General features: G+C 42.0%; 1 protein-coding gene across 3 annotated transcripts in view; it reads right to left on the reverse strand.

Moving 5' to 3' along the window:
* Positions 1-13091, reverse strand: part of LOC102076433 (PH, RCC1 and FYVE domains-containing protein 1) — a 301646-nt gene that overhangs the window by 10624 nt on the left and 277931 nt on the right. For all 3 annotated transcript variants that reach the window (XR_003222400.1, XM_025911970.1, XM_005457517.4), the window contains exons 8-9: positions 6640-6677; positions 842-962 (exon numbers count right to left, since the gene is read on the reverse strand). Coding sequence is in view for 2 of the 3 variants with exons in the window: in XM_025911970.1 (XP_025767755.1) it covers positions 842-962; positions 6640-6677 (159 nt within the window). In the remaining variant the exon portion in view is untranslated. The remainder of the gene's footprint in view (positions 1-841; positions 963-6639; positions 6678-13091) is intronic.

Raw genomic sequence — 13091 nt, forward strand, 5'->3', positions numbered from 1 at the left:
ATGTGCCTTTCACTTGAAACAATTACACTGCCTTTTCTCTTTATGCAGAAGATGTTACGTTGGCCATGTAACCGCTTTAATTCCTGCTGAAGAAGAAGCAGCTGCCTGACACTTTGCAGTGGTGTAAATGTAAAAGCGAGCACATGATTCCCAGCAGCGGCATGTGAGAAAATAACGAATAAGAGATGAATTAAGAAATGATCTAGCGCTACCTGTTTTCAAACTTAGTAAAGAGTTTCAGCTTTTCAGGAATTACAGTAAAGACGACCAGGCCAGAGGGAAAGATGACGTGCAAAGATGGTGTGCTTCCTTATCTCTCAGTTGCTATGGGGGCAGTCTGAGATCTGAGTGGGGTAGTTTAGGGATAGCTACTTGAATAACAAATCAATTCATTTTGTACATCACCTAACGGAAGAAGCTGAAACTGGGTGCAGTGCTGTGCAGTTTCATTTGGCTTAAGAGATATTGAGAGCTAATGAGGTTGAATTTGTGCTCCGAGTGATGTCATTTGAGGACACTGAATCCTTGTTGTGTTAATTAAAACTCAACGAAATAATGTAGATGAAAAATTTGCATGGCTCAAAGCCACAGTGAGGGGTACTACTGGGAAAATAAGGGTTTCAAGTTAATAAGTGGTTTTTATATATTACATAGAGTGAACACAACTTTTAGGACTTTTTAATCACAATGAGAGATATTTGCAGTGACAATTAGACATTGCGGATTTTAGTTAAGTAATGTTATTTAACTGGACTTAAAGCTTTCAGGCCATAATAATACATCTGCAGGAAAGATAGGATCAAACAGTGGTCTTCGCTTGTATTTTGGATGCCTGGCTCACCTGTGACAGCTGCACTGTAGCTGTCCCCAGCTCGTATCTGCGAGACCTCAGAAAGCTGCGAAGAGTTGAGAAGACAAGGAGTCGATACATGCATTCTGTCCTCTCCGAGTCCAAGCTGTCCCTGCGAGTAAAATACAGATACAGTGTAAGTTACAGAAGTAGAATAAACATTAAAACAAAAGCCATTTCACTGCTTACAGATAGGATGTGTCACTATTTAACTATTCCTATAATTTTACCATTTTGCAGGCAGCAGTAAGTCTATCTTTCATCTGTTAAATCATGCTGCCCTGCCACTGCAAAAATGAAAAGATGGTTGTTATATTTGTCAAAGAGGACTTGTAGATCACCTGCTGAGTATCATGAGCGCATTCCTGTAAAGCACTGTTATAATATCTGCTGTGTACTGCATAAATGAGATGGGCAACAGACAATTCATCTTGGTTCAAATCGCTGTCTCTAAGGAGGAAGCACTATTTTAAAAAAAAGCACACAGCATTTTTTTTTCATCATTCATAAGTCTACTTCTTTTTATGTTTCATTTACCACCCCTATCCAGCACAGAGCCTTAATAGCCATAGCATCTCCCACAGTACAAAAGAAGGCTTTGTTCTTAATTTACATCTTTCTGTTTGTTACACATCGTGAGGGTGTTCAGTTTGACTCCTGTCAGTTGCCCTGCTCCTCTCCGCTCCTGCAGAGATAAAGGCTTTCTGCACTGTGCACATCGGCATGCCCTGGCATATGTCTGAAAGTGAGCACAATATGTATGGGTTACTTTTGAGTCTATGTGTGCGCCATGCAGTAATCGGAGTCTTTAATTGGTTATTCGTATGCGCGCTACTGTGAGGATTTGTAGATGCGTGGCAGCATATGTTCCTGCTGTGAGTGTGTGCATCTAAGTATTTAAGGTGTGAATGTCATTGTGCTTCCATCGGAGTGTGCCTGTGTAAGCTTACTTGCATTTAGGTGCACTAAGTGAACACATGTGTCCGTACCTGAGTCTGTGCATGTGTTTGTGCTTCTGCATGTGTTTGTACTTGTTTAAGTGTATTTTTGTGTGTCTGAGTGAACGAGCACTGTCAGGTGCTGCTCCATGCTGTGCCAGCTGCATCTGGAGCCATCTGTGTTGGGGCGCAGTGGGAGGGGAACGGATGACTTTAATGTACTTGAACCCCAGACAGACCTTTCCCAGACAGTCGTCAGTATGAAACCAAGACAACTGGGCCCAGTCAAGCTGAACCGGCTGATCTGGATGGTGAGCAGGAGACAGATGCTTTGGTTACACTGTAACCCCCCGGTCAGACTCACTAGGGAACCTTTGGCAGTCAGATACACAAAAACACTACAATGTGTTTGTTTCAATAATAGAATAGCACTGCTCTATATCGGAGAACACTCTCACCTCATTTTAGATGTCAGCCAACTTTCTACAGTACAATCCAGGTTTATTGTGTTTATTGCAAACATGCATGTGTATGAAGTTGACTAAATCCCAAGATTTAATTTATACTTCATTTGAGTTATTGGTTTAATAAACCCATTCAATTCCTTTCACAGTAATTAGAGCACATGCTATTTTGTTTCTTATGTTTATTAGAGAATTCAGTTCAGATTGCTGCTTTAGAATTTATGTAGCTACAACTGGAGAACATGCTGCAGGACTTGTTTCCCTGTGTTTTTCCACTTAATAAGTACAAAGATATTGTAGAACAAATTAGGTACAGGACATATGGCATGAAAGAAAAGAAGTTAGCCACACTGCCCTACAGACCAGTTGGTGACCTCCTGGCAACCTCTGCTACCTATGGAAATGTATCTTCTGCAAGAGGAATAATGCACTAAAAAAAAAGAAAAGAAAACCTTGTGATTGCTTTGATCACTAGAAAATTGCTGTAGTTACCCACAGTTTGCATGGAAGATGTCGTCTCATCTGCAAACACTCACTAATTAACCTCTAAGTGGAAGTGTAACTCGAAAAAGTTACACAGTAAAAGCGTTTCCTGCTGAAACCAACATGTTTCAATGGTGCAACTTTGAAATTAGTTTTAGACAACCAACTGTCTCCATTAATGGTTTGCATGGCACTCACACGGTTTCACAACCACTTAGTGAGGACTTGATGAGTGTTTGTAGACTTGTCATTGTCTTCATACAAAGCACAGGTGACACTGGTAATTTGCTAATGGCAAAAGCAATCAAAAGACATTTTTAATTGTGATTGCAAAAACGCATAAAATGTACAACTATTTTTGTGACATTTGTGCACTCCTGGGCTTTCGTTGTCAGGCTATTACAGCACCCACTTGTTCTGAATTCTCTATGATACAATAAAAATAAAGACATATCCATTCAAAATGACAACCACAGTCAACACTTTACCCACAAAACTAAAAACAACACAGTATGTCAACACATAATGCGCCACCACAAAGACAACAGAGGCCTCGTAATGATCTTGCAGCAACAATATGACTAGTGAAGCACAAAATCAATTAATGCAGCAGTAGAATCAATAGGTGTCTCTCAGCCTGTATGTCCTGCAGTTAATTAATAAACAAAAAGGACATTAAGCAGTAGAGCATCAGAGTGTGGCAACGACTATCATCAGTCACAATGTGTGTACTGATGGCATTAGCAGGAAGGGAAAGGAAAAACATAGACAGATATAAATGTGAGCATGGTGAAAATACCAAACACACCCACAGGCAAAGATGCTTACACTATGCACACATACATTTGAGGGAATGAGAATACATAAACGCACACTACACAAGCATGCATGAACACACACTAATGCACAAACAAACTCCTGCATAGTCACTTTCACACACTTCCATGCAGGGAAGGACCTGCAGATCTATAGAATGAAAAAGGTTCAGATTACAGCTGAATCCCAAACTGTATTAGCATCAATTTGGAATAGGCCCAAGGTTCGATGAGGCCTGAACTGTGTTGGAACAAGGCCCAGGGCTTCTACCACCATAAGGATGGCTTGTTTATTATTTACTATGTTGGATGAGTCACCCTCATTACATTATATAAAAGATTGCAGTTGACAGGCTGAATAGCCACACTGATCTGGAGCTATACATTACTTTTCTGTTGTAATTCTCAATTTTGCCCAATTGAAAAAAAAAAATCTTTAAAGGATTTTTAAAGTTTTTAAAATCATTGGTAATGATGTTCTGTAATTTGCAACTCATCTCATTTCCTCTCCTATGGTGCCTGCATGTTAAGAGGGTTGTTTCCCTACACCGTTAAGGTTGGGGAATGGGTGTTAGCGCTTATGTGTTGAATGAAAGTTCAGAGTTTGGAGTTCCTTCTTGGAGTTCCTAGGCATGACGCTGGAAGGTGGCCCAGCCCAGGACTACACTGCCCTAGAGGATGTAGGGAAAAACAGTGACCTGGGGGCCTGTGACTGGGAGGAATGGCCTGCTCAATCTGAACCTGAGGGGCGTTTTGTTGTTGGGCTTCCTTGTCAACCACAGTTTATCCATTACAAACACCATGTTAGGGCAAAAGGGTATTCCTAAATGCACTTGGCACAAGAACGCCCTAGGTCAGAGGTAGGTGATCGATTTTGTAACTGTATCATCAGATCTATAGTCATATGTCTTGGACACTTGGGCGGAGGGAGGAACTGAGCTGTTAACTGCTCCCCACCTGGTGAGTTGGATCAGGTGGTCCAGTAGGATGCTGGACAACCCTAATGTACCAAAATGTATAATGAGGGTGTGCTGGGAGCGTCAGGCAGAGGAGCTTTTCAACGCTCCTGCAGAACAGCAGTCCAAGAAAGGCTGGGGACACTGAATCAGAGTGGACCACTTTCTGTGCCTCCACTGCACAGAGATGGGGGCTGCAAGATGGTTGGTGTCTGTCATGGCGGCAACCCCCAAATCAGATGGTGTACACTGGAGGTGACAGCAGCCATCAAGCTGTAGAAAGACTCCTATAAGGCTTGATTAGGTTGTTGAACTTAAGGAATTAAGACAGTTGACCCTGCTGATATCAGAAAACAACACAAGGCTTTAAAATGTAGATTTTCTGTATTTTCCTGCATTAGGGTCATGAAATAAGTTACACTGGGTTCGGTGGTTATTTATTTAATCCAAAGAATGGGGTGTATGTCAAAGCAATGGTTTCTTCCACAAAATGAATGATATATCAATTTTAGCTCTCTACTTGCCTTGACGCTTATTTGCTACCACCGTTATTCTGTTAGCAAATTGATTCTGGCTGTGGCACCTGCTCTCTGACATCATTCAAATTCCTTCTCACCTCAATCATGCGATACCAAGCAGGCCGTCTGTCTTTTAGTTTCAATAGGAGGAAAACAATGAGATTTCTATCTGTAATACTCTTACTACCCTTAAAAGGGTTATAGCTGTCTGGGTTTACCTTGGTAAGGCAAGAGAACTTTATTAAGTTTAAGACCTTTTGTTTTTTTCATTTTTTCTGCTTGTACTGATACATAAGAGCCTTTAAGCCCCAGAGAGAAGATATCAGCCTACTAAAGAAAAAAAGTTTAAGATGTCCCCTCATTTCACTTCTTCCTGTGCAAAAAAACAAAGTGTTATCTCTCAGAAGGTGGAACCTTTCTGATTTTTTTTTAATGTGTTGACGGGAGTGGTTTTGGTGTGGCACTATGCGGCTGATTACAGGGGGAGACTTAATCAGGTGGTGCAGTCTGTCGGAGGCCCCAGGGGCCGAGAGTGTGCTACATCCTGTCAGACTACACAGAGAAACAATCAATCATCAGAATGGCTCCAAGACAGAAGAGAGAAGAGGAAGATAGAAGAGATGGAAGAAGAGTAGGGAAAAATGGAAGGCAAAGAGGGACAGAAGCAGTAGAGGATGAGTGAGGGAGGACACTAGACGAGAGAAAGAACATCATGGAGGAAAGAAAAACACTGTGTCCTTGCAGAGACTAACTTAAACTTATAAAGACATTACAATGCTTATGAAAACCCAATGAGTCTAGTTAGACTAGGAGCCATCCTGCAACGCAAGAACGTAGTGCAGAAGCCAGGCACACGTCAAAGCTCATAACAACTGATGTCTAACATTTTTATTGCGCCGCCTCTCTAACCTTCACCTACATGTTTGTTTCACTGTCCTGGCAAAGCTTCATCCTGTCACATTGTAAACACGATCGCATTTTGGCCATGGTTTCAAACATCCTCGCAGAAAAACACCAGAGCCAAGAGGAAAAAGAACAAGTGAGAGATGGGAAGAGAGAGATTGAGGTAGGCCTAGGTTTTATACTCTGTGGGCTTTGTCTGAGGGCTGTGTAATGATGCAGCTCTTTAAAGAACATCTTAAATAAAAGGCCAGAACAATCCTTAGTGACAGGTGGGATTTTTTATCTAAAAGAGGAGTAGGACGGGGCCAGCTAACACACGTACACACATGCACATACTTTTGGCTATGCACATTTGAAGGGGCATGCTCATATATAAACATCAGAGGGTCCCATAAAGAGGATTTCCTGTTCTGTCTATGTGAAGCAGAGGAGTTGAAATGGACAAACAGCAGAGCCTATAAAGGTGATTTATAGAATTTAAATAGATGTGCATTCTTGGCACACACCATAAAGGATATTAAGTGCTCAAAGGGAGTGCTTGGAGACAGATTCCCTTAAAATGTTTTAATCTACAATTTTCTCCAATTATCTCAAAACAGGACACAGCTAAAATGACACAAAGAGAACATATGACATGAACAAAAAAGCCTGGAGTCCAGTTCTAAGTCTGCCAATCCCTACAGGGCCAAAAGTGGAAAAATGTTTGGCTTACCTCTTGCCCCATCCCCCAGGAGAAGACATTCCCACCATCTGAAAAAAACCAAGTGAGAGAGAGAGAAAGACAGCGTGAGGAAGAGAGAACACAGTAAACCAAACAGTCCACAACAACTCAAGTGAGGCAACAAATATAGAAAACTGAGGTTAAAATAGAAAAAGAAAAAAGAAAAAAAAAACAAAAACGAAGGGAGAGAAGGGAAATGCGCGGCTGACAAAAGTGGCTCAAGTATCATACATCAAGCACTTGTTACCTCTCCCGGTGCTTGTGATTGCACATGACTGCAAACAAGTCAGTGATAAAAATCTGAAGAAAGATGAGACCGATCGGGCTGGCTTTAAAGATCATCAATCACAGCCCTGTAAGCTCAGATATTATTAGTTCAAGTAAAGCTGCACTCTTCCATTTTATGGACATCATAAAAGACTTTGGGGTGGGGGTATATAGAGGTGGAGTGTTGGAGATCCCCCAGTGTTTTAACTAGGACTGGGATGAATGTGTTTGGAAAAGCAGACCGGATGGATGGACAGCTCTAATGTAGTAACGTTAACTGAATCACTCACTCTGGAGTGGGTTCCCCAGGGGAAGGAATGCAGGATGGGAGTGTAAGGCCAATTACAATATGTTAGACTCAGTGAAAGTGTATAATAATAATAATAATAATAATAATAATAATAATGATAATAATAATAATAATAATAATAATAATAATAATAATAATAATGATGATAATAATAAAAAACAACATGTTTCTACAGCATCATGTGTGAATATGTTTTATGAACTTTTTAGCATTTATAGTGTAAGTGGGAAATTATACACACACACACACACACACACACACACCAACATTTAGGCGTACACAACAGGGCACATAGGTCTTTCAGAGATTTCAAAGAACAAAATCCATCATACAGTGGTGCAATGGTTAGCACTCACTTTCACCTCATGGTAGAGGACCCTACAAATGTGTGGGTTCCTCCAACAGTCCAAAAGTGGGCAATTCTAAACTGCAAAAAGTGTGAATGCGAGCACAAATGATTGTCTGTCTCTCTGTGTTAGCCCTGCAATAGACTGGTGACCTGTCCAGGGCGTGTCCTGCTATTAGCCCCATGACAGCAGGCATAAGCTCCAGCTATACCCCCGTGACCCTGAATTGGTTAAGCGTAGGAAAATGGATGGATGGATACATCACAGATTAAACATGAGGTCAAATAAATCAGATTCACGATGGCAACAACAGGTGCACACTCTGTGCTCAGTCTTCATATCGAATGAGACACACTACGAATTTTCTGACAGATACATTTTTTTTCTATCATATCTAAAGAGAATTTATTAAATTAAAGACAAAAAAATACAGTCCCAATTAAACTGGTAGAAATATCAAGACACTTAGAGCATATAATAAGATTACTACACTGGACCCTTGCTCTGGTTTGGCATGATTTTCTTAAAACTAAGAGATAATATTTCTTTTTTTTCAAAGATGCATTTGTATTTAATTTTTTTAGGTTAATGTAAAAATAACAGTAATGCTGCTTTAACACCTGCTGACACCTGTTGACACATCAGATGTGTCCAAAGACTGCACCATGTTCTCTGAGCCTTTCTCTAAACTACAACAGATCTAAAAGGACACTACTAATTCTGGGAACACTACAAACATCTCACAGAAATCTTGTGCTCACGCTGATCAAATGAATTAATATTTTCTAATAAAATCTTCACAATCCATGCTCCTGCCCTCCAAACAATCTCTCTGTTTTGTATTGCACATATTCCTCAAAACTTTTTTCTTTCCAACCCCCCTCCACTCTCTCTCTCTCTGCCTGCCACTGAGGACATAAAGGCTAGTGTGAAGTCCATCACTGCCTGGTGAATAGCTGCCCTTTGTGCCTCAGAACTCAATTCAGACGCTGAAAGGACTGCAGCCCTGCACCTCTGTGTGCTGGATGATTTAAAAGAGTGTGCATGTCCACGGTCTGCCTGAAAGCCTTCTGTTAGGTTAAACATACCAGGTTCAGTGTTCCAGATTCTAAGTTTACTACACTTGTTGAATAACTTATCTGAATACAATCAATTCTGATACCAACACTTGTCTTAAACTAGTGTCAGTTTCAAGGAAACCCAATTTTAACATAGCCAAAGAAATATCCTCTGCAGTTACTTTCAGTTCGTGGTAACAGTGTTTTAGGAGGTTGCCTGGTATTAAAGAATTTATCCTACCATTTCAACAACCATAACTTTCCTGTTGTTTTTGGCACAGTTGGAGAGCGCATCAACAACACACCGACCTCTCTCCCCATCTTTCTCTCTGCGCTCACATAGACCTTCATTCGGCTTGTTAGGCCTGACACTGGCACCCTGGTGAACAAAAGGACTGCACGGCTTAGGGCTGCCCTGGAATGTCAGCGGGTTCACATTTCACATGCAGATGCATGACCCCAGAGCCCTTTAGTGGGAAGGTGCGCTTTAACCTCTCAGAGAAGCAGAAGGAGGGGAGAAGGGGAGTAAAGGGGCACCTTAGGGGGAATATGGGTTGGGGGAAGGGTAGGAAATAAGAATGTCTGAGTTTGCACTGCTTGCATCTGCTCCGAGTGTCTATCTTCCCTCTCTCTTTCCCAAAACACTCCCGCACAATGTTAAACTCCGCTGATATACCTTATAGAATATTATAATTGTCGATATTCTGAAAACTTGTCAGTGCCATCTCCTTTCTGCGTGATCTGTGATGCGCCCCCTCTTCTTCCCCTACTTTGGAATACATGAAAGCATTACATTTTTAAATGCATACTTAAGATTTCTCCCCAAATAATTGAAAAAGCACAATGGGAGGGGTTATGTAAGGCAAAAGTACTGTGAGCTCCGCAAAAGAAACCAAAGCTACTGTCATCTGCTCTCTGTAGGCCCAGGCAGGCACAGTTTCAACTCAAGGGCTTCGCACTTCTTTAACTTGTTCTCCTTCCCTCGCTGCTCTCCCTATCCTAACTCTCTCTACGCCCGTTTGCCTCTCCTTCTCTTCTTAGCTCTCAGTAGTGAAAACTTCAAAGACAACGAGATCTTCTGCAAAAGCATAAAAACTTCAAGCATAGATGTTTGTTTTGACCCTGAGCCCCTTGCTGTAACCCCCCCATCCCCCCACCCCACCCTTACTACTTGCAAGTCCTGCAAAATACATGAGGATTAAATCTGGATTTTTTTTCTCACTCAAATGCAACTCTCATTCTTCCATGTGATACTTATGTGTAAGTTTTGCACAAAGCAAATCTGCCGTATGTCACTGCAACTACAACAGTGACCTCACAAAACTGATGGCAGAATGTGAATTTTCTTGTGAGGAAAGAGCATCAGTTTTTGAAATGTGTTGCAAGTTATACACTTCACAATGAAAAAACGAGAGAAAAAATCAATACCACCCAAAAGTATACAAATGCACAAAGTGAACACAAACATGCATTTATGCTTCCACTCTGCTGTTGTGTGACTTCTGTAGTTGTCTGGGTTGAGAATTTAAGTTATTTCTTGAGAAGTACAAAAGGGTCTTATCTGTCAGCAGGTTGTTGCCCCTAATCAGGCCCAGATTTGCCATAGCAGTTCAATGTAAAAATATAGTAAAGTGCTCACGATAATACCAGACATTACCTTACATGACACCCAAGAAAAATAAAAAGAGACCACTCAAGTTTTTAGCATTCTCTCATCATATTGCAGATGAATTACACTCGGTTCGGTACCATGTGGTTGACCTTGGAAGGCATGCTGAAGTATGCTATTCACAGGCATCACTTATTGTGCACTCGGCTTTAACTGAGAGTACTGTGTGTTCAGTGCAGTGACAGTGTTAAAAGAATGTGCACACATGCACAAACACACAAAACATATAAATGTAGCCTTTAAAATGCCTTGAAAATGTTGTTAAACAAACAGCAAAACCACTGGCTTCACCAGCCGACTTCTGTCGATGACTTTACTTACTGGAGTCTGAGATTTTGCTCTGTGAGGAGACGAATCTATATTCAAGACAAAGTGCTCAATTTTTAATTTGCACAGTCTACACTGAATATATGAGAGACTAAGTGTGCGCTCTGTGCTTAGCAGTTCTGCCCTCTAATAGTTGAGACATCTATAGCATCCACAGCAAGGCCAGGGGAGCAAGGGAGCAATCCATAGGCCTGCGTAGCCATGGCAACTAAACAAGGAATAGGCTAGATGTCAGGCGAGCATGGCTAAATTACCCATTAGAGAAAGCAGGAAGGGGAGAGAGGGAATACTGGTCAGGGCACAAGAGGCTAATGGGGAGATAAGATGGCCAACATATATACCACACACGTGCGCACAGACACACGCACACAAAAGTGCACACAGTCACACGGAAACAAACAATGGGAAAACAGACCTAGGCTGTCAGATGAAGATGCCACTTAAAAAAACATTCTCAAATAATAAATTCAAGTAAAAGTACATAAACTTTCACAGTGTTCACATGCAGTAATGCACTCATAAACCTATGCAGGCATACATATACTAAAAGTATGTGTGCGCACACAAACATACATGCACACACTAGCATACAAAGGGCACACAGGGAAGACAAAATGGTTTTAATAAAGACGCCCTCTTGGAGAGGTTGCTCGTGAATGTGAGGGAGATGTATTTATAGGAATCCTCCTGTGAGATCCTCTGTGCCGGGAATCACATCTTTGCATGAGAAAGCGAGAGAAAGGGAAACAGAAAGAATGAGACAGAGATGTTGTGTTATTACCTGTTTCTTCATCCTAATCCTTGATGCATGGCCTACGCCTTGAGTCTATACTGCTGAATAAAACAATAAAGAACGAATGGGTCTAAGCATCTGCTTTGGAGGTGTGAAAAGGTAAAAGGCCTAACAGTTTGTTCCTACTGTGCGCTTACATGCAACTGTGCACACACCTATATGTATCCAAACAAGCGCAGGCACTTAAAGTGTGCATATGTAAGAATATGGGAGCTTATTTGTGAGCAAATGGTCTGTGAACTCACACGCACACACACACGCTCATGCACACAGACACACACAAACATGATACCAGTTACACACTCGTACACAGCTAAACGCACACACTGACACACAACCCCTCTACACACAGAGTCAGGCAGGCAGGCTCCTCCTGATTTTAATGCTGCACATTCATTTGCATGCGCCATAATTAGCGTCAGGCACACAGAGGCTGGTCCTGGGGGAGCCCTGTGATAACCGCTTCCTCTTCTATTAGGGCTCTCATTCCAAGAGTGTCAGACATTGCACATCTTCATTGTGGGGCCTGCAGCACATGGGCTCAGTGGAAACTCTGCCGCCGTAGCTACTGCTGGAACATTTAGGAGAAGACGATGGTTTCAGGGGCTAGAGGAAAGGTTGCAGTGGATGCTAGACTTGGTGTAGGATGTGTAAAGAGTGTAAAGAAAAGAAAAGAATGAAGTGATAAGTTCGTAAAACAAAGGGGAAGAGGGAACGAGAGACAAAGAGAGGTAGTAAAGCGGTTACACATTGTGCAGCAGACAGACAAGCTGGACAGAGGTAATGAATGCAGTTATTAAATTGTTTCAGCTGCAAAGAGGTCTATTCTTATGCCATTATAAAGGGAACAATTTATCCCCACTGATCGGCCCTGTCTCCTTTCTCCTCGCTCACTTTGATCTGCCAGCATATTGCCTTGATGTGTCCTATTCAATAGCGAATCTGGGGCAATTTTAATGCTTTTGTACCTCGCCACCGCTCCACTTCTCCCTCCCTGTTTAAAAATAGCTGTTAATTATAAGTGCAGTTTAAATGTCTCTAGTGACCCAGAAATGCAGGTTGGAGTGAGAAGAAGGGATTGAGAATCTCCAAGTTTAAAAAGAGCGAGACTCTATTTCTTCCCCTCTTTATCATGCTTTCTTCAATCTCCCTTTTTTTTCCTCACACCCCCCTACCACTTCTTTGTCTTCTCCATTCACCTCCCCTCCGATTCTACTTCACCATCTCTTTAGTGTTCCTCCACATTTTCTTTTTCTCCATCTCTCGCTCTCTCTTTCTCCTCTGTGGTGTTTCTTCGGCTCGGCGGGAGTGAGCAGGGCTGGAGGATAGGGGATTCAGTTCTTTTTCTCCAACACACGAGAGAACTGCAGCGAGACATCGGAGACCATGGCTGTGAAACCGCTTCAGTCTGCAGATTGTATGTGCGTCACGCAGAGTCTTTGTATCTCTCTCCCCAACTTCTTCCTCTCATGCAGCCGCAGGAGTGGGATGTTGAAAGGAAAGGCATGTGAAGGTGCGCTAGGTAGCACAGTACGAGGCACAGGCACAGAGTATACCTGTGGGGAAGAGAAGGGGCTGTGCAGGGACCTGAGGTGTGCACCTGGGGGGGTGCAGTGTTATAAATAAGGCATTAGCCTCTTGAAGGGAACAGAGATGTGAGGGGCTGTCTCGG

The sequence above is a fragment of the Oreochromis niloticus genome, linkage group LG12 (assembly GCF_001858045.2).
Source record: "Oreochromis niloticus isolate F11D_XX linkage group LG12, O_niloticus_UMD_NMBU, whole genome shotgun sequence".
Classification (NCBI taxonomy): domain Eukaryota; kingdom Metazoa; phylum Chordata; class Actinopteri; order Cichliformes; family Cichlidae; genus Oreochromis; species Oreochromis niloticus.